This window comes from Epargyreus clarus, unplaced genomic scaffold, assembly GCF_041222505.1.
Source record: "Epargyreus clarus isolate Ecla_fem2 unplaced genomic scaffold, WU_Ecla_fem_2.2 ptg000016l, whole genome shotgun sequence".
NCBI classification, from domain to species: Eukaryota; Metazoa; Arthropoda; class Insecta; order Lepidoptera; family Hesperiidae; genus Epargyreus; species Epargyreus clarus.
In genome coordinates, this window is record NW_027332224.1 from 5474211 (window position 1) to 5494838 (window position 20628).

The window sequence follows — 20628 nt, forward strand, 5'->3', positions numbered from 1 at the left end:
TCGCAAATTGTCAATTTTACATCTGTATTAAACGAAACTCCGCCCATAGCAAGTTAAATCTATTATAATGATAGGACCAAAGTAACCTTAACTAAGTCGGACATAAAAATATAAATTCTTGAAGAACATACGTCCATTTCGAATGATTTGAAACATTGAGCCAAAAAATTGTTAATACGCGAAATGTTTAAATTGATGAATGGCGGGAACTTAACTGCCAAATTAATATAAAAAAAATATGTGTTTTCTTAAAATTGAGGCTTTTCCTTTAGTTTGTCATTTATCATTACTTCCCAGATTTTGATCCTTATAAGCAACACTATCAGATAGTGGAATAATATAGAGGATGTATTTTTTTTCAAAATGAACTCGTTCGATTCCCGGCTAGGGAAAAAGTTATTTTAAAAAAGTAATGATGCAGTTTTAGTTTTTATCAAAATCGGCCTCGTAACTCCTTTCAGCATTTTTCGCTAATCCTCATAGTTTCGGATTTGGCCCTGAAGGCCCGTTTTAAAAATTCACCCTGTATAGCTGTGTGCACTCGTGTGGTGGAACGGACTAACACGCAATCGGACCTGGGTTCGATCCCGGGCAGACAGATCTAAGATGAATTAAGATTTTCTGTTCAGTTCTGGTTCTGGGCTTTTGTGCGTTTCATACTATTACTGAGGCAGCTAAATCCTAGTATGGAGCTAAGAGTAGACAGCATTTTTTATTTTACTGGATTTCATTTCATTTTATTTAATTAATATTTTAAAAAGGGCTTCCTCTCTTTGCCTTTAAATCTAGCTTCATTGCACTATTCTGTGTTTTCCATCTGTTTATTTCTATAATCTACATTGCTTGTAAATGACTGAGTGATGACCGTTTAACGCAAGTCTGCACGCTCGCCAAACCTCGACAAACAACAAATTCAAATGTGTGGATAAGCCGTTCGACTCGGTTTGTGTAACAAGCGCTTGTAGCCGATACAATGGAGTGTCGGTTGTTTAGCGAATCGAAGGGTTTTTGTAAGTGCTTTGTGTGCGATGCGTCCACATATATGTGCATTTGTAGAGGTTTGGTGTTTGCGGCAATAGTGTGGACACAACAACAAATGGTTCGTCTGCCCTTTTTTAATTATTTGCCGTCTGTGGTTAGCGCAGACAGTATGTATATAACGTAGTGGGATTAGTTAAGGCTGAATATGCATACATATATGCGCATATGCGATGAGTGCATATGAGATGCATATGCGTGCAACGGTTGAACATATCTAGGTTGTAATGGGGTGTCATGGTTGTAATTATTTTCTACTTTAATATTTACTATAATAATATATAATAAATAAATAAATAATATGAATTCGGTAAGAGATTTTGATCTGTGCATTTAAATGGAATATACAGAGTGTTTTTAATTAATAAATGTCTCCCGTATATGACTAATAATAATTTGGAGAATTCCTTGATAAAATTAAATAAGGCAGCAAGTACACTGGCGAGAGTTTGACAAGCATTCAGCAATCGTCGGTGAAGATTATCGACATGAAGTGATGCTCGTGTGATGTCACCCTAATATTACTAATGTGGAAAATATATTTTCTTTTATGACACAAATATAAACATTACTTGCGTATTTATAATTCGAAAACTAATTTCTGTTTGATCTTTTACTTAATGTCTCAATAAAATTGTATGTATATTTTTAAGTCAAAAATAATGCACGTTTTTATTCCATTCCAATACTGTATTTATCCCCTTAGGGGTTAAATTTCCAAAAAAATCTTTTCCTATAACTCATATGTACGTTATATAAGGAAATTCTGCAAATTTTATATTTCTAGACCAAACGGTTTGAGATATGCATTGTCTAACAATTGGTGGTAGGAGTTTTATTAAAAAATAAGTGGTAAGGGACTCACTTACACGAGTCGTTCCAGCTTAGTCCTCAGGGGTAGCGGCGCATCTGTGGCCGACCTCAGGTAGGACTAATCCTATCTGGGGTTGATTACAGATGTCCATGGGCGGCAGTAGCCACTTAACATCAGGTGGACTGCATGCTCGTCTGCTACTTCTATTAATATATATATATTTTCTCTTAAAAACACTCTGTATATAATTGATTTAAAAATATTATTTCATTTTTTAGTTCGAATTAACGACATCTCGTGAATATATTTACTTTGTAGGTTAATTATAAATATGAATTAATAATAAATATATAGTAGTATTGCCATATCCTCCTTGTTAAGTGATATTCATATAGACTGCTTTTATTTTATTAGTTTTAATTTCGATTTTGTATCAATTAATTAATTGTAAAAGACAATTTATTTAACCGAACGAAGTGAACGATTTATTATGCCATATTTTAGGTAATTTTTTGTAATAGTTAATTATTTATGTGTCATATTGTTTTTTGTGTGTTTTTATAGAATTCAAATATGTTATATGTGATTGGGTTGTCGGATTAGGAAGAGACTAAAATTAGTTAAAATCGTTTCACTAAAATTAGTTTGTTTTACATTATTAGGCTCATGGGCTTATATTCGTTGCAACTGTCTTACATATTTAGTCTCATGGATTAAATTTAGTCGATTCTGTTTTACGTTATTAGTCTCTCGAACTATAATAATTAGCCGATACCGTCATTTTAACTACTCCTGTAGTGTGAAACCTATACCATATAAAATATTTGATAAAATAAAACTATATTACAATTATGCAATTTTATTTTAATAACTTGACAATACGTTTATCTACTGTAAAATTAAATTCTCGACTGTAAGAACTAATGTAGTGAAGTCATAACTTGTGCGTTTAAACCAAACATATTATTCGGTGACAATTGACTGCTTTATAATTTATTTAAACATATTTCAGTTTTGCGATATGTCAAATCGGCAATGATACAGTATCGATATTTTACAGTTGACATTAACGAAGTATCGATATATCGTTACATACCTAGTCCCTTCATATGTCTGGTACGAACGCACTGTTACAGGCATAAGTCATGGTCATAAGGTATAAACTTAGGAAGTAATGGATATTTCGTTTAGCACTTCTATCTCGAAATTCATCAAAAGTAACCTAAGTACCTAAAGGGTCACTTATTAATATGAAATATTAAGGATATAAAGAGTGAATACTTCCCTTCGCAACCCTTCCTTCAAGGGATGATGGAATTATGTGATTTTATTATGAATGAATGTTTGAGGTTGGTAATAATATTTTGTTCGATATGTTACTTTCTATTCGATGTAAAATTTTCAAAAAATTCTTCTAAAAATTTTCAAATTTATTATTATTTTTTATTTTAATCTACCCCCTAGCTCTAAATCAATCTCTTAATACAGTGCTGTCTCAATTTAAAATTCCTAACGGGAACATTTAGTTCTAGTTGATTTTATTTTTTATTATTCTTATTTCGTCATGCGTATATTTTTCATGTGATTCTCAAACTTTACAACCGCCATCTAGTCTATATTTAAGATACTCTATGAAAGCAAGAAAATAACACGAGAGTTATATCGATAATTAATCGATTTATTTCAAACAGAACATCACTAAGCTCAACTGTCATCTGTCAAATAGACAGTAACATATTGGACAGAGTATAAAAATACGTAACATAGTAAATATGTATTGTCCCCGTAAAACTGCTAGTCCGCTCTGAATATAGAAATGAATCGCGTCGCCATAGCAAATTGTATGACTACGTCTGCTCGCAACAACTTCAGAGTGGACTAGCAGTTTGGCGCGGACTATACGATCGTATGTAGGCAGCATATATAAAATGTATTGTTGGTATGTTTGTATAAAGTATATAAGTATGAATATGATTTAATATAAATTAGGATTCTGTAGGATATACGGAATCTTCTCTAAATGTGACATTTATCTAAATGTGACATTTATCTAAAATAATCAAATTTTGAATCATTTTGCCGTCAAATTGATCTGTGTAAAAACAGACAGAATGAACTGACCTACTAAGTAGTCCACCTGATGGTAAATGATCATTTCTGCTGGTTATTTGTGATTAAAGGTAGAACCTTTCTTGGTTCGATTCCGATGGCAACACCGCCACACCTATTTCTGTTATAACAGCAGTGTTAGGCGCTGCTGTGTACTGGTTTGAAGGGTGGCAAAAGATTTTCATTAAGCAATCACTTACCATCAGATAGGCTGCATCCTTGATTGCTACAAATAAAAAAAATCAATATAGATGACTTTATTTTAAATCAAAAAGTTGTTCCAGTTATCCCTATGTATTTATCCAAAATATAAAACATCACAATACTTTAGCTAATAAGTGATTTTGTAACCTTAAACATAATCTTTTTTAATTTGTATACGTAGACGAAGTAATAATATAGACTGCTAATATTTATAATAACAAAAATAAATGACTTTAATATAATAATACCGATATAAATACCTATTGTAAGTTATTTGGTCAGATATATATACCATATGAAGAAAATCAATAATATACAAAAAAATGATTTTATGTAGGATCTATATCACAAAGCATGCAGTTCAGAAGGTATCGGATTCGAATCCCAGATACGTATATCAGATATTACGTACATCATGAAGTAACCTAAACAAACCTAACCTAGGTTTGAAATTACCTTATAATATTTCAAAGGTGTTTGAAGTCTCCCAATACGCCCAATACGTATTAGCATTTATTCTGTGACTTAACCCATGCCCAACAGTGTGGCAGCAATGATGATGACGTCACAATATTTTATAAAGCTACATTTATTGAGTGTATCACAATAAAATAAACATTTGGAGAAAGATGATATATTTTCATAAATACTTTATAACAATGACAATTATGATAATTAGTTTGCCGACAAAACTCAATTTCTCCTGCCACGAAGCACCGCACCACAGATAAAAATCACTCTGCCACAATTTTCTTGTTCGTCTTTGATTTTACATTACAATATGCGGAGTCTATCTGGTTACTACGTCTACGTATTAAACTAATCCAACCCTATGAATAACTAGCTGTAACTATTTGTATCGTAAAGTCAATTCCGATGAGCGTTTAGAATATTTAAATAAGGCGATTTACTAACCTAAATATGAAGGTGGTACAACCTGCGGTTGTTCGACTCCGGCGACACCACCGCCACACCTATTTCTACCTAATAACAGCAGTGTTAGGCGCTGCTGTGTTCTGGGTTGAAGTTCCTGCTTAGTCCTCAAAGGTAGCAACGCATCTGGCCGACCTCAGGTAGGAATCTAATCTTATCTGGGGTTGATTACAGATGTCCATGGGCGGCAGTAGCCACTTACCATTAGGTGGACTTCATGCTCGTCTGCTACTCCTATATTACACCTTCATTTAATTGACATATGTATGTGGAAATGCCCTTTTGCGATTATTCCTGCCTACCACTCCTGCTCCAGATATAGATAAGCAACTGCTGTTCTCCACCCCTACGGATCCAGAACCATCAAATGTAACCTCCAGATCTAAGCGCCTCCGTCCTGAATTTTCTCCAGAATGCGAATGGAAGACGTTTGAGGGAAAAATCTTAAACCTATTTACAAGTTGGAAAAAGGAGCAAGATTCATTATTTGAGAAACTTACGTCAGAAATCTCAGAAATAAAACAACAAAATATAGAGATCCAAAAAACTAATGCTGAAACACTCAAATCAATTGAACGTCTGAATAAAGATTATGAAGGTGTTAGGAACACATTGCTTAAATTAGAGAATGAAAATTCTGATCAACGTAATCACATCTTGGAATTAGAGCAAAAAATTGTGGACTTACAGCGAGCGTCACGTTCTTCCAGAATTGAAATACGTAATGTACCAGTAAATGAAAAAGAAACTAGTGGTCATTTAACATCCACTGTTAAAAACATTTGTAATACGATATTGCCTTCTACCGATGTATCACTTGAATTACGTGATGTTTATCGTCTACCCGGTAAAAAAGGTACAAATAGACCAATTGTAGCTGAGTTCCAAACTGTTCCTCTTAAGAATCAGATTTTGGAAGCCGCGCGCTCTTTTAACAAAGGGGTGCCCCCGGCTGAAAAGCTAAATACTGGACATATTGGTATTCCTGGCGAGCCAAAAGCAATTTACGTGGATGAGCATCTACCTGGTAACGTTCGTCACTTATTTTATGAAGCACGTGTGTTTGCCAGAAATAATAATTATAATTATTGCTGGTGCCGAAACGGAAAAATATATCTCCGAAAAGTTGAAGGAAGTGATTACATTCTGGTCAAATCTCTAAGCTGTCTACAAAAATTACGTCAATCAGAATGATCTCATTTAATTGCATCTTATTAAATTTTTAAGTAGTATTGTTTTTGTATATTTACAATTATTTCTTTTATTGTTATCGTGTTACTCCTAAGACTTACACCATATTCAGTAATGTCTGATCTGCTTTCCTTGCAAAATTATAATAATTTAGTCAGTATTGTTTAACTACAGTCGAGTTATTGTTGAACATTTTCATACCGGTTTTCCTACATCATTTTATTTTTATTTTCTAATATTTTTTTTTTTTTTTTTTTTTTTTTCTATTGATAAGGTTTTTATATTTACCAAAAATAATGATCGATGAGGTGTTATTAAATGAATTTGATTCATTTGGAACAACCAGCTCATTCCTCTGTACCCCTGAATCGTGTACAAAATTCCTTAGTGATACTTCTAAGTCTGTAAATATAATACACCTTAATATACGAAGCATAAATTGTAATTTCGATAAGTTTAGAGTATTTCTCTCAAGTACAAACATTAATTACGAAGTGATTATTCTAACGGAATGCTGGCTAAATGCATCCTCGTCTATTCCTATTATGGAAGGTTATGTATCATACAAAACCAGTAATAACAGTAACCAAAATGATGGTGTAATTCTGTTTATTAATAAATCGTTACCCCATACTATTTCAGAGCCCCTTATCAATGATGCTAGTTCCTTAATCTGTAACTTGACATGTCATAGCCTCTCTATCGTAGCAATATACCGTTCTCCTGCTATACGTAATTTTGAAAACTTCTTTACTGGTTTAAATAATGTTCTTACCTTACTTTCAGCTCAAAAAAGTATAATAATCATGGGTGATATAAATATAGATATTATTCCAAATAACACAACCTCACAAGGGAATGAATACTTAAACTTAATCACCTCTCATGGCTTGTACCCCACCCATACATTGCCCACTCGTGGAAACTCTTGCATAGATCACGTTATGGTTAAATCGACTTTGAAAACAACAACACTAATATTTGATACGTATATTACTGACCATAAACCGACTTTTATTAACCTAATGACAGCGACTGAACCCCGTACAAACAGATTTACCCGGACAGTTATTGAATATGATGCCATTGTTTCTGATATCTCCCGTATAGATTTTAATTTCATATTTAAAATCCATGATGCAAATATAGCTGCTGAACTTCTAGTTACTACTATTAGCTCCGTTGTAAAGAAATACTCAAAATTAATTAACATAACATCAAAACAAAAAATTATTAAACCTTGGATAACAAAGGGTCTATTGCGATGTATACGCAATAGAGACAGCTTATCTCGTAAATTTCAAAAGAACCCTGATAATTATACACTAAAACTTACCTACACCAGATATCGTAACTTTTGTAACAAGCTCCTTAAAAATCTTAAAATTGCATTCGAGAGATCGGAACTACAAAAAAATAAAAACGATCCTAAAGCTACCTGGAAAACAATTAAATCTATAACCTCCACACACTCCGATACTACTTTGCCTTCTGAACTACTTAAGATATTTCGTGACCATACTACTTCTATTAACTATGTCAATGATTTCTTTGCAAACATTGGAAAACAATTAGCTGATAAATTTAACAGTAACTCATGTTTGAAAGACAATTACTCATGTAATAAAATGTCTAATTCACTTGTACTATTGCCCACAGACGAAATGGAAATTCATGGAATTATTGTAGGTTTGCGATCTGATGCTGCAATAGGTTGGGATGGCATATCTGCCAAACTTTTAAAATCCTGCTTACCAGTGCTAACCCCAGTTATCACGCACATCTGCAATGTTTCAATATCCTCTGCTTGTTTTCCAAAAGTTTTTAAAAAAGCGGTCGTGCAACCAATATTTAAAAGTGGCGACAAACATACAGTTACAAACTATAGACCTATCTCTAGTTTACCTGCTATGTCTAAAATCTTAGAAAAAGTACTTAATAACCGCCTAATTAATTATTTAGAATCTTATAATCTCTTAGCTACTAACCAATATGGATTTAGACGTGGGAAATCTACAGAAAATGCTGTGTCTTCCCTCATTGATCACATAGTTACAAATTTAGATAACAAACAGAAATGTTTAGGTATTTTTATAGATATATCCAAAGCTTTCGACACTGTTAGCATTCCTCGCCTTTTACATTACCTAGAAGTATTTGGAGTTCGTGGGCATGCTCTTAAAATTTTTCAGGACTACCTAAGTGATAGAACCCAATGCGTTAAAATAGGAAACCAATTCAGTGATACTAAAGCCCTAAATTTTGGAGTACCTCAAGGCTCAATTTTAGGACCATCTTTGTTTTTAGTCTATATTAACAACCTGTGTAGATTACCTCTGACAAACTGCTCCATTTTTACATACGCAGATGATACTGCAATAATTGTTAATGGTAATGACTGGTCTGATACAAAGAGGAACGCTGAGGTGGCCCTAAAATCAATATTAAGCTGGCTCTCTTTAAACTTTCTCACACTAAACATACAAAAAACTGTTTTCTTACCTTTCTCCTTGCACTCTACCACCCTACCCAGCCTAAACAATTTAGAACTTAAAGCCCACAGTTGCTCCTTCAATTCTATAACGAACAATCTTCAATGCGATTGCTCACAGTTAAATAGAGTATCTTCCACTAAGTATCTAGGAATCCATATTGATACCTTGCTTAATTGGAAATCACATATTGAAATACTTACGTCAAGAACTCGTAAACTTATTTATATTTTCAAACGCCTAAGATGTTCAGCTGACTTGGACACTTTAAAAACTGTTTACTTTGCTCTATGTCAGTCATTGCTTACCTATTGTGTCACAGTGTGGGGCGGAGCATCTAAAACACATCTCTTACAATTGGAGCGAGCACAAAGAGCAGTTTTAAAAGTCATGACCTTTAAACCGTTTAGGTACTCTACTATAGAACTATACCGGGACTGTCAGATCCTCTCAGTAAGAAAACTGTTTGTATTACAAACCATCCTTCGGAAACATGTCTCTCTACAGTATGATCCAAATGTTACAGGTAAACGACGAGCTTATTCTGTATGTACCACCCCTCAATTCAAAACAGCTCTAGCTAAACGACATTTTCATGTAATTGGAAGTTATCTCTACAATCATATTAATATGCACTGTAATATATTTCCTCTTAACACTAAACTATGCAAAGTTAAAGTCTATAATTGGTTATTAGCTAAAAGCTACGAGGACACGGAGAAATTAATTACTTTTCGATTATAAACATAAAATAGAACACATATACTTCGTTTTCTTATATAGTAGCTATATTTAAGTTTACTTTTATATTAGTCTTTTTATATTTTGTTTTAGATAATATAGTCTGTTTGCTCAAGATTTTCTTTAGTCTCAGATACAGAGATCGACCTTATATACTGGTGTCATATTACTTTTGTAAAACTCCTGATACCCATAACACAAGTTAAATCTTACAATGGGTACCAGAGTTCACTATACTTATGTTATTTTAGTATTAATGTCATCATTATCTGTATACTGCACTATCTGCGTACTGTAATACATAAGTCTGTATGTACCTACGATTTTATTGGACAATAAACTATTATTATTATTATTATTATTATTATTATTCGTAAATCGCCTTATTTGAAGGGAGCCTTAGAAAGTTTACGTAAGAAATTGTACGTTTTTTATATGTACGAATGGGGTTATATTTCGTTTATATAATAATTGTGGTTGCAATATTTTATATTATATACATTAAAATTAATACTCTGGTTTGTGGCATATGCTTGAAAGTCCTATTTATATTGTTTTTGTAATTATAATTGAATAATAATTGCCGTAACGTATATTGAGCGTAAGGTAAGGGAGACACACTTTTCCGAGGCGATCCAGCTTAGTCCTCAGGGGTAGCGGCGCATCTGTGGCCGACCTCAGGTAGGAGTCTAATCCTATCTGAGGTTGATTACAGATGTCCATACGGCAGTAGCCGCTAACCATCAAGTGGACAGCATGCTCGTTTGCCAATTCAATCTTAAAAATAAATAAATTGTAATATATTCTTTCCAAAGGATGCATATAACACTTCGTTTATTCAGTGATGCCAACTGACAACATTGACAGCTCCAAGGCGAAAAATATAAGTTTTTCCTTCCATGCTTTTCCTAAAAGCTCAATATTCGTGACGGAATTATGATTAATTACTTTGCATTGCTCAATAATTTAATAATTTTATAAGAAAAACAACTAAGAAATCTTTTCTGCTACAACCATAGATTAGTAAAGATTACTCACTCCTGACAAGAAAATGTACCCAGTTTTGAGAATTGAAATAGTTGCGTACAAAAGTTTTGCCACGTCTCCGTGCTAAAATATTTGAAATAATCATTTATTTATTATGTAAATTACGCAGTATTAGTTATTTATTCGTAAATTTTCACTAAAAATGTTTTTATTTGTCAAGAATTCAAAAAAAGAACTTACTAATAAGCCGTTTGTGGCTTCATTCAATTTCAAGGCGGCGAAGTATCTTTACTAATCTATGGCTACAACCATCTACGATCAAAAATAAATATGTTTTTAAATTTCGATGACACTTCATATAAATGTTTGCGTGAGTTGTGTCAAAATTCAACCTCACAGAGCGATAAGTATAGATATCTCACCGCCTTGTAATTGGAGGAAGCCATTAAATGACTTAAACTGCTGAAAATTCTCTCAGCCGTTTAATGGCTGTCATGGTGTAATTTACGCGGAACGATGCCGACATGCGCAGCTAAGACACGAAATCGAAGAAAAAGTGCGAAGAAATATCGTTTCATTCGTAAATGATCTAAAAACTACATTATTTTAATATTTTTCAAACACGAAAATAATTGACAGTGACAATTGTCAAAAGGTTACATTTTCTTGTTAGGAAAGAGTAATCTTTACTAATCTATGTTCACAGACAATAAATTATTTTTTTAAATGAATTTAAAATAGGCAACTGGTTTGAAAAATTCTAACTCATTTTTTACGCATCTATCTATCTATTACTAAAAATGTATTTGTATTCTCATTTTTACGCGCTTTTTTCAAATTTTTTAAACAACTGCTAATTCGATACGATTATAAATTGTTTTTTAATTAGTTTTTTTACACATATCTCTAAAGTTTTAGAGTAACTAGCGAATTTTTATTAGTAATATGTATGGGAATGTGTTTGGGATCTGTGAAGTGCTGTGTTACGAACCCTACACTGCTGGTTAAAAAATAAATTGGGTTATTTTGACCTGGGTATAATTTACCCCCTTATCCTGATTTTGTACTAAGCTGTATAATAATAGGTACAATAACTTCATTAGATAGTTTTCTTCCTAGAAAATATGTTTTATATTATGTGGATATTAAATGAATTTGTTAATTTAAATAATATAATTTATATAGTACTTTTTTATTATTGGTGTATTATTGTCATGTAAACGCATATTTTGTTAATATAGATTATGATTATTTCATATTTTTTTTATTTTGTTTCAATAAAAATTGGAATCGATAATGGTTTCTCTACATGTTTCTCTCTCTCTTAAAAAAACAAGAGAGATAGAAATATAAATCATTTTCGATTACAATATTTATTTAACCGAATTATAAAAGTGACATACTTGTAGTATATATTCAATATATTTAATTTTATACATTAAATAAAATGACGCATTTATATTTTCGTGTATAATTTAGTATGATTGGTCATTTTGACCCCCCATTTGGTTTTTATACAGTAGTGGAGGGTTAGCTGGTATAGACTGAACCGCATTTCGTAATGTAAATATAGAAGTAATTACAATGATAATAAATATGTTGACATTTGCAATATCGTATGTGGTGTTTTATTTTATGTCCTTATATTGTTTTAATGACGGTTTTAAGGTAGTAGAACCCTTTTGGTCTAAGATCGCGATATAAGTCTTGAAGGTGGTAGAAAGAACCCTTTGTGGTTCGACTCCGGCGGCACCACCGCCACACCTATTTCTGCCTAATAACAGCAGTGTTAGGCGCTGCTGTGTTCCGGTTTGAAGGGTGTGGTAAGGTAGACATACTTTTCCGAGGCGTTCCAGCTTAGTCCTCAGGAGTAGCGGCGCATCTGTGGCCGTCCTTAGCTTATAGCTTAGTTGTTAAAACTCGACTTCTGAATCAAAGGGTCCGAGGTTCAAGTCCTAGGAACTTTGAATTCCTCTGTTATGTGCGTACTAGAAATTAATTATCACTTGCTTAAGAGCGGTTAAGGAAAACATCGTGAGGAAACCTGCATATCTGAGAGATCTTAAAACAAAGTTGTCAAAGGTATGTGAAGTCTACCAATACGCACTTGTCCAGCGCGGTGGACTATGGCCTAATCCTTCTCATTCTGAGAGGAGACCCGTGCCCAGCAGTGGGACAGTAGTTTGACGACGAAGGTATAGTCCGCGTAAAGCCGCTAGTCCGCTCTGAATATATAAATGAATCGCGTCGCCAAACTAAATTGTACGACTACACCTGCTCGCAACAACTTCAGAGCGGATTAACAGTTTGGCGTGGACTATAAACATATCATAGATTAGTAAAGATACTTCGCCGCCTTGAAATTGAATTAAGCCACAAACAGCTTATTATAGTAAGGTCTTTTTTGAATTCTTGACAAATAAAAACATTTTTATGGAAAATTTACGAATAAATAACTAATGCTGCGTAATTTACATAATAAATAAATAATTATTTCAAATATTTTAGGTATATTTTAGCACGGAGACGTGGCAAAACTTTTTTACGCAACTATTTCAATTCTCAAAACTGGGTACATTTTCTTGTTAGGAGTGAGTAATCTTTACTAATCTATGACTAATCTATGAAACATATACAGAAAAACACTTAATTTTGATTTAAACATTTTATTACTCTACAAATCATTTAAATAGCTAACAAAAGAAAAACAAGACAAGTGATTGCAACTTTGTATAGGAAATGATTTGATATATTTACATTACTTTTATTACATTATTTTACTAAAACAAAGTACTAGAAACTCATCTGATGTTTCACTTTGAAAAAGACTAAGTACGTTCCACTTAACGCCTGTAACGATTGTAACATGTATCGTTCCACTTGTAGCTTGTAACCCTCGCGATCGCTCAACGTTGATGACGTCACTTTTCATGATTTGTAATTTTGTACCGTATATAAGTGGGTCATAGTGGAATTTGAAATTGAAGTGGAATTTTAGCAGTAGGAACGTACTATATATGTTATATCTTTCTGAATTCTATTACTCTGTCATCCAGAAGAATCGAGAGCCGAATCGTGCTGGTTTCTTCTCGGCATCTTCTGGTAGAGCTGGCGTGGCGTCTGGGTAGACCGCCTTGGGTTCCTCAAGAGGTTTGGGTCTGAAATCACAAAGATGTCTTTAATTTTTCATACCTTTAGTACGTGCTTACCTAATGATGCGTCAGCACCCTTGAAACTACAAATGTTTGGCTTAATTTATTTGTACAATCCAAGTCAAATACTCTAACCACATAAATGAATTTGCGACGGTTTGTTGACATGCTTGTAGAAACAGCATAAGATTTGTCCTTAAAATGAAAAATATGAAAGAGATAAAAATTGTATGACTTCATTTACAATAGGTGACTTATGTCTTCATAGTTCGACCATGGCCACCTCTGGCATACTTATTTATGCTTAAAACAGTAATGTGGCTTTTGTATATTTTATTTTGAAGTATATGGTAAAAAGATACTTAAATGAGGAGTTCTCACTTATTCCACAGGGATCTTTTATAATCCACAAACCTTTCATAATTATCAGGTCAACCAATAATTATATTTGGAATCATTAAAATAATAGTAGAATCCGCCGGATTAATAGAATACACACTCAGCCAGCGCAGTAGACTATAGCCTTAACCGCTCATTCTGAGATCCATGTGGCAGAGGGACACTAAAAATAAAAGAGAATCCCAACGAAAATCCCACTCACCTCTTACTATCGTGCACACGCACTTCGGTAAAGTAACCGAACGGAGGGCGCTCCAAGTTCATCTTCTCGAGCATACATTTGTCGAACACGCCTTGCGTTTTGCGGCAACTGTAAAAATATATAATATAGGAGTTTTAGTTCTGCCTAATAACAGCAGTGTTAGGTGCTGCTGTGTTCTGGTTTGATGGGTGTGGTAAGGGAGACATACTTTTCCGAGGCCTTACAGCGCAGTCCTTAGGGGTAGCGGCGCATCTGTGGCCGACCTCAGGTAGGAAGGTCTAATCCTATCTGGGGTTGATTACAGATGTCCATGGGCGGCAGTAGCTTACCATCAGGTGGACTGCGTGCTCGTCTGCTACTCCTACATTTTTTTAACACGCTTTTATTACCTTGGGTTGTATGTTTGTATGTACAACCCAACCATGTATGTGCGCTGCTGTGTTCTGGTTTCAAGGTTGTGGTAAGGGAGACACACTTATCCGAGGCGTTCCAGCTTAATCCTCATCGCTAGCAATGCATCTATAGAACTCTAAACTTCGTTGAGGTTGATTACAGATGTCCATGGGCGGCAGTACCATTACCATCAGCACTGCATGCGCTTCTTCAAACAAAAAAACATGTAAAATAATGATAGCAATAATTCTGTTTGGAAAATCAGAGAATCTATTTCCCAATTAACAAACATTTTAGACATCAGTCAGTGTTAGCAGTGGTAGAAACTTGACCTCTCAGCTCTCTCTCAAGGGTCCTAGGTTCGAATCCCAGACAAGAACCTCTCGTATCTCAATTATGTGTGAATTAAAATTAAATTAACTTGCTTAAATGGTGAAGGAAAACAGTGAGGAAACCAGCGTGCCTGACAATTAAAAAGAGTTCTCAAAGATGTGTGAAGTCTACCAACTCACATTTGACCGGTGCGGTAGACTATGGTCTAATCCCTCTTACTCTGAGAGACCAGTGCCCAGCAGTGGGACAGTAATTGATGATGCACAAACCATACTCACTAGTCAAAGCTATAGTCCCCAGAGCTCTTATCAAGGCAATTGGAGTACTGGTTGAACTCGGCGAGGCAAGAGTTCTTCACTTTCCGGAAGAAGTCCATGGTGCAAGCGGTGACCGCCTTGCCCTCGTTGATGCACTTCCGAGGGTCCTCTTCCTCGAAGCGACATAGCATGAACTCCTGGGAATTTTAAATTAATCAATATAAATATTTTTGAAAAAGAAAAATTTCTGTAAAGTTATGTGAAGTCAGTAGTAATAGCCTAGTGGTTAAGAAACACGGCCTGTCGATCGAGTGGTCCGAGGTTCAAATCCGAGGCACGCACCAGATTTTTCAAAGTTATGTGCGTATTAGAAATTAATTATCACTTGCTAGTCGGTAAAGGAAAACATCGTGAGGAAACCTGCATACCTATGAGATTTATAAAAAAAAAATAACAAATCTCAATGGTGTGTAAAGTCTACCAATACACTTTGCCAGTGCCGTGGATTATGGCGTAATCCTTCTCATTCTGACAGGAGACCCGTGCCCAGCAGTGGGGCAGTAATGGGTTGATGATGATGAATATAAATATTTTTGTGGCAATCCAACACAGCTGTCACCATATTGGTCTGATGCAAAGAGGGTTCCATATTCAAATCCTGGTTAGACATATATGAATGACTAGCTGACCCGGCAAACTTTGTACTGCTTGAAAATCTATTTATCAAATATATTTCATATAATATATAGCCTATGTTACTCGTGGATAATGTAGCTTTCGAATGGTGAAAGAATTTTTAAAATCGGTCCAGTAGTTTTTGAGCCTATTCATTACAAATAAACAAACAAAGTTTTCCTCTTTATAATATTAGTGTGGATGAATTAAGGTTTCTTTGTTTGGGTGTTTGTGTATTCATCTTTGTGTTTATGCTTAATGTTCCGATAAAGCCACCAAACCAAAAAACGAAAATTGCTTGACAAACAGTAGAGAAAGAGGTATGGCACAGTTTGTTAAATCAAATCAAATCAAATTTGTTTATTATGGAATGTAGGTAAGCTAGGTACATGTACAGTCATAGAAAAATATTCCTCTACTTTCTCGCCGCAAGCGGGCATATAATAATTATAAGAAATACAAAAAAAGACAATATTACAATGTGAATGATAAAAATTATGTACATAAATTTAATTATAAGAACACAAATACAAATACAAAATTTAATCAATGCCAAAGATAAAAATTACATACATTTAGTTGTGTTTGTTCATTACATAATGTCATGTCCACAAACTTGCCAAACCAACCCTTACAAATTTGAACATACAAACAGACCATAACTTGTTTTTTGCAAGGACCTGTAACTATTGATTCTTTTTATAATCAAGTAACAAATGACAGTCCATCTGCTGGTAAATTTACGGCTCATGGGCATCTGTATCAACCCCAACTAAGATAAGATTACTGCATGAGGGTGGCCACAGATGCACCGCTACCCTGAGGACTAATCTGGAACACCTCGAAAAAGTATGTCTCCCTTACCACACTCTTCAATCGAGAACACAGCAGCACTTAACACTGCTGTTATTAAGCAGAAATAGGTGTGGCTCTGATGCCGCTGGAGGTTTTTTTTTTTTTTTTTTTTTTTTTTTATAATATAAGAGTAGCAGACGAGCATGCAGTCCACCTGATGGTAAGTGGCTACTGCCGCCCATAGACATCTGTAATCAACCCCAGATAGGATTAGATATTCCTACCTGAGGTCGGCCACAGATGCGCCGCTACCCCTGAGGACTAAGCTGGAACGCCTCGGAAAAGTCTGTCACCCTTCAAACCGGAACACAGCAGCGCTTAACACTGCTGTTATTAGGTAGAAATAGGTGTGGCGGTGGTGCCGCCGGAGTCGAACCACAAAGGGTTTTATCACCTTCAAATGGGTATCATCATCATCAACCCATTACTGTCTCACTGCTGGGCACGGGTCTCCTCTCAGAATGAGAAGGATTAGGCCATAGTCCACCGCGCTGGCCAAGTGCGTATTGGTAGACTTCACATACCTTTAAGATTTTTATCTCTCAGGTATGCAGGTTTCCTCACGATGTTTTCCTTCACCGTTTAAGCAAGTGATAATTAATTTCTAATACGCACATAAATTTGAAAATCATAGGTGCGTGCCTGGGATTTGAACCTCGGACCCCTCGATCGAGAGGCCGCGTTTCTTAACCACTAGGCTATCACTGCCACTATCAATTGGGTATACTCCAGCCCTATCCTAGTTGTGGGAAGAGTCATGCCCAGCAATGGAATACAAATAAGTTATATTCATTTAAGGATGTAAGTACATTGAAATTAATAGTAGCATTGCCTAGTAGTCATCATTGTTCAATGGATAATATTGTACTTTTATAATTTTATTATGAAAAGGTGATAGCTTAATTTTATAAAGAAAGTGATAGACACACAACATAAAAAATATTCTTAACTTTTTTTTCTGATTTTATGTTTTTGACGTTTTTTTCTAGCCTGATATTAGTAATTTTTCCTTCAGTAGTAAGATTTAGTAAATCAAAACATAACCTATTCTGCCTTTGATTATGCAATCAGAATACAGGCATATAAAGTTAGTAAACGACAATTTTATGAATAATAATAGACTAGAAATTTTGAAAATGGAATACAGTAATAGAATACTCACATTATTAACTTGCTCACAGTGTTTTCCTAAATGAAACGAGCCAGCTCTTAAAGCAGCTGACGATAAATTGACCTCCGGAACGGTCAGTTCGGACTCCTCAGGCAAATGGATGTCGGAGGTCAGCACCATTTTTATTTCTATTAAATTTCACTATTAATTTTGAAGTTAAACCAAAATAAACAAGAAAATTTCTTCCACAAATTCCGTGGAAGAAATTGGCTAATGTAAGACTGTAAATTTAAAAAGTCTCCATAGAATATAGAGTGAAATAGAGCATGATTAAAATTGCATAAGTGCAATAAGGATAGACCTATACACTGGTGTTGGTCCTCGGATATTGTATTTAGTCGTATAGCACAGTAGATTTTGACAGAAAAGGTGACATAAACGTTCCATTGTACGCATGAATTATGGATACGTTTTAAAGTTAATAAATGAAAAACATATTTGCATGCAATATTGATATTTATTTGTATTTTATAAACAATGACTAGACTACAAATCAGAATACCATTCGTATTTTACATCTTTTATAATTAAGGTTCTTCGGACATTACTTTTTCATGTTTTCTAATTGATTTCCATACATAAGTTCTTGTTCTTGGGCATATTTTGATGATCCTTCATCTGCGAATAAAACAAATATTAGATGGTTTTAAAATAAAAAAAAAATCTAGAGAAAATATTCAATAATTTTTCCGTACCTCCATACAGTTCTAAATTCTCAGCTGGAACATGATACAACTTTGGGATATCGAATCGATTTTCCTGCAATAGAAATAATTACGTCATTAGACTTTTTCTTTATATCAAATTGAAATATCAAGCCATACATTAGTAAAGATACTTCGCCGCCTTGAAATTGAACGAAGACACGAACGGCTTATTAGAAGTTCTTTTTTTGAATTCTTGACAAATAAAAATATTTTTAGAGAAAATTTACGAATAAATAACTAATACTGCGTAATTTACATAATAAATAAATAATTATTTCAAATATTTTAGGGACATTTTAGCACGGAGACGTGGCAACACATTTTTACGCAACTATTTCAATTCTCAAAACTGGGTACATTTTCTTGTTAGGAGTGAGTAATATCAAGCAGTCCACCTGATAATAAGTGACATTTAAACATTACTGACATTTAAACATTACTGACATTTAAACATTACTGACATTAACTGATATGTTACATACTACTTCTAAGGTCTAAATTTAAATGCTTTGGTCTACCGCTACATCTTTCAAACTAGAACACGATAGCGCTTAAAATCAATACTATTAAGCAGAAATATGTATGGACGCAGTGCATCTGGAGTGGACAGAAAGGGCACCTTCTACTACAATTTACTTTTTGACGTGACAACGTCTTATAATTCGATGGAGCCGGCTGCACGCACCAAAAAACATGACTCATGCGGCGTTACCTCGCTCTGAGGCGTTCCATTTATTAAAGGCTTGAAGTGCAAGCGAGAGCGTGGAACGAGCGACAAAGAGGCACAATCGGCCTCCGCGTATTTACCTCGTTCTCTATATCCATACAAAATATCTATCAAACAAATAAAATTGAAAAATGAAACCATTCCATCTCAGTAGGATAATATATCTATGATTCCATCAGTATTTTCTTATGACGTTGTCACGTTCAACTATCGTCAGTAAACCGACTTTATGGCAGCCACACACGCTACAGTATACTTGCGCAAGATTGGACTTGCGCAAGTATACTGTATCGTGTGTGGCTGCCATTACAGACAACCGATTTTTTTTTTATAATATAAGAGTAGCAGACGAGCATGCAGTCCACCTGATGGTAAGTGACTACTGCCGCCCATGGACATCTGTAATCAACCCCAGATAGGATTAGATATTACTACCTGAGGTCGGCCAAAGATGCGCCGCTACCCCTGAGGACTAAGCTGGAACGCCTCGCAAAAGTCTGTCTCCCTTACCACACCCTTCAAACCGGAACACAGCAGCGCCTAACACTGCTGTTATTAGGTAGAAGTAGGTGTGACGGTGGAGTCGAACCACAAAGTGTTCTATCACCGTAAAACTAAGTACTTCTAGTATTATTACAAAAAAAAACTCACCGAATCATAATTTCTTCGGCCCATTCTTGGAATATTCTTACTTGGAATTGTTTTAATTACGTAGCCCATCACACTTTGATCAAATGGACCTTCTGCTTCATTGCTTCTTCCAACCCTTGGTACGTTATTTGGTTTAATAAAAGAAGTTTGTACTTGAATTAAAAAACAGACTAGGCATAATGCTAAAATGAAAGATATTTTTGCAGCCATTTTTTAAAGTTTCTTTTAGCGCGAACGTTACAAAGTTCGAATAGTTTGTGACATGGGATCGAGTTTTCCATGGTTTTATATTCTAGAGTTTCGATTAGTCCCTCATTTTGGTAAGATTGTATCGAAACCCATATGATCAGTACGGAATACTAAATAGACTTAATACTTATCGCTCTTATCAATATAAGATCAATGTGGGTAGTTAATCGATTTACTTTGATACGTATCTGTGGAAGCTGATCTGTATTTAAATTAGTCAATTTTCACGAAAATATTATTCTAACTGCTTATAAAACGTATTGTTTTAAGGTCGAATTTATAAATGAAATATTTTAAAACCAAAATAATATTGTCACATTATTTTTTTAGAACATATTGTCTATGGCA

At 34.4% G+C, this 20628-nt stretch overlaps 2 protein-coding genes and 1 long non-coding RNA gene across 3 annotated transcripts in view; 1 reads left to right on the top strand and 2 right to left on the bottom strand.

The window, feature by feature from the left end:
• The window catches only part of LOC140748655 (uncharacterized), a 342763-nt gene that overhangs the window by 154915 nt on the left and 167220 nt on the right, over nucleotides 1-20628 (top strand). The gene's annotated exons all lie outside the window — the stretch shown is intronic.
• On the bottom strand, nucleotides 13469-18181 carry LOC140748649 (NADH dehydrogenase [ubiquinone] 1 alpha subcomplex subunit 8). Its single transcript, XM_073081492.1, has 4 exons — nucleotides 17938-18181; nucleotides 15267-15442; nucleotides 14263-14370; nucleotides 13469-13667 (listed from the first exon to the last, which is right to left on the bottom strand). Exons 1-4 carry the CDS (start codon nucleotides 18064-18066, stop codon nucleotides 13550-13552), a joined length of 531 nt encoding a protein of 176 aa, XP_072937593.1. The 5' UTR covers nucleotides 18067-18181; the 3' UTR covers nucleotides 13469-13549.
• ETH (ecdysis triggering hormone) lies at nucleotides 18390-20392 on the bottom strand. Its single transcript, XM_073081558.1, has 3 exons — nucleotides 20032-20392; nucleotides 18642-18705; nucleotides 18390-18564 (listed from the first exon to the last, which is right to left on the bottom strand). Exons 1-3 carry the CDS (start codon nucleotides 20239-20241, stop codon nucleotides 18491-18493), a joined length of 348 nt encoding a protein of 115 aa, XP_072937659.1. The 5' UTR covers nucleotides 20242-20392; the 3' UTR covers nucleotides 18390-18490.

Excerpts from the sequence above, each read along its gene's own strand:
- LOC140748649 (XM_073081492.1), bottom strand. The coding sequence starts at position 18,066 with ATGGTGCTGACCTCCGACATCCATTTGCCTGAGGAGTCCGAACTGACC. Across the intron at positions 15,443-17,937 it reads ACTGTGAGCAAGTTAATAAT|GAGTTCATGCTATGTCGCTT; the intron begins GTGAGTATTCTA and ends TAAAATTCCCAG. Across the intron at positions 14,371-15,266 it reads GGGGACTATAGCTTTGACTA|TTGCCGCAAAACGCAAGGCG; the intron begins GTGAGTATGGTT and ends ATATTTTTACAG.
- ETH (XM_073081558.1), bottom strand. The coding sequence starts at position 20,241 with ATGGCTGCAAAAATATCTTTCATTTTAGCATTATGCCTAGTCTGTTTT. Across the intron at positions 18,706-20,031 it reads GCCGAAGAAATTATGATTCG|GAAAATCGATTCGATATCCC; the intron begins GTGAGTTTTTTT and ends TTTCTATTGCAG. Across the intron at positions 18,565-18,641 it reads GAATTTAGAACTGTATGGAG|ATGAAGGATCATCAAAATAT; the intron begins GTACGGAAAAAT and ends TTTTATTCGCAG.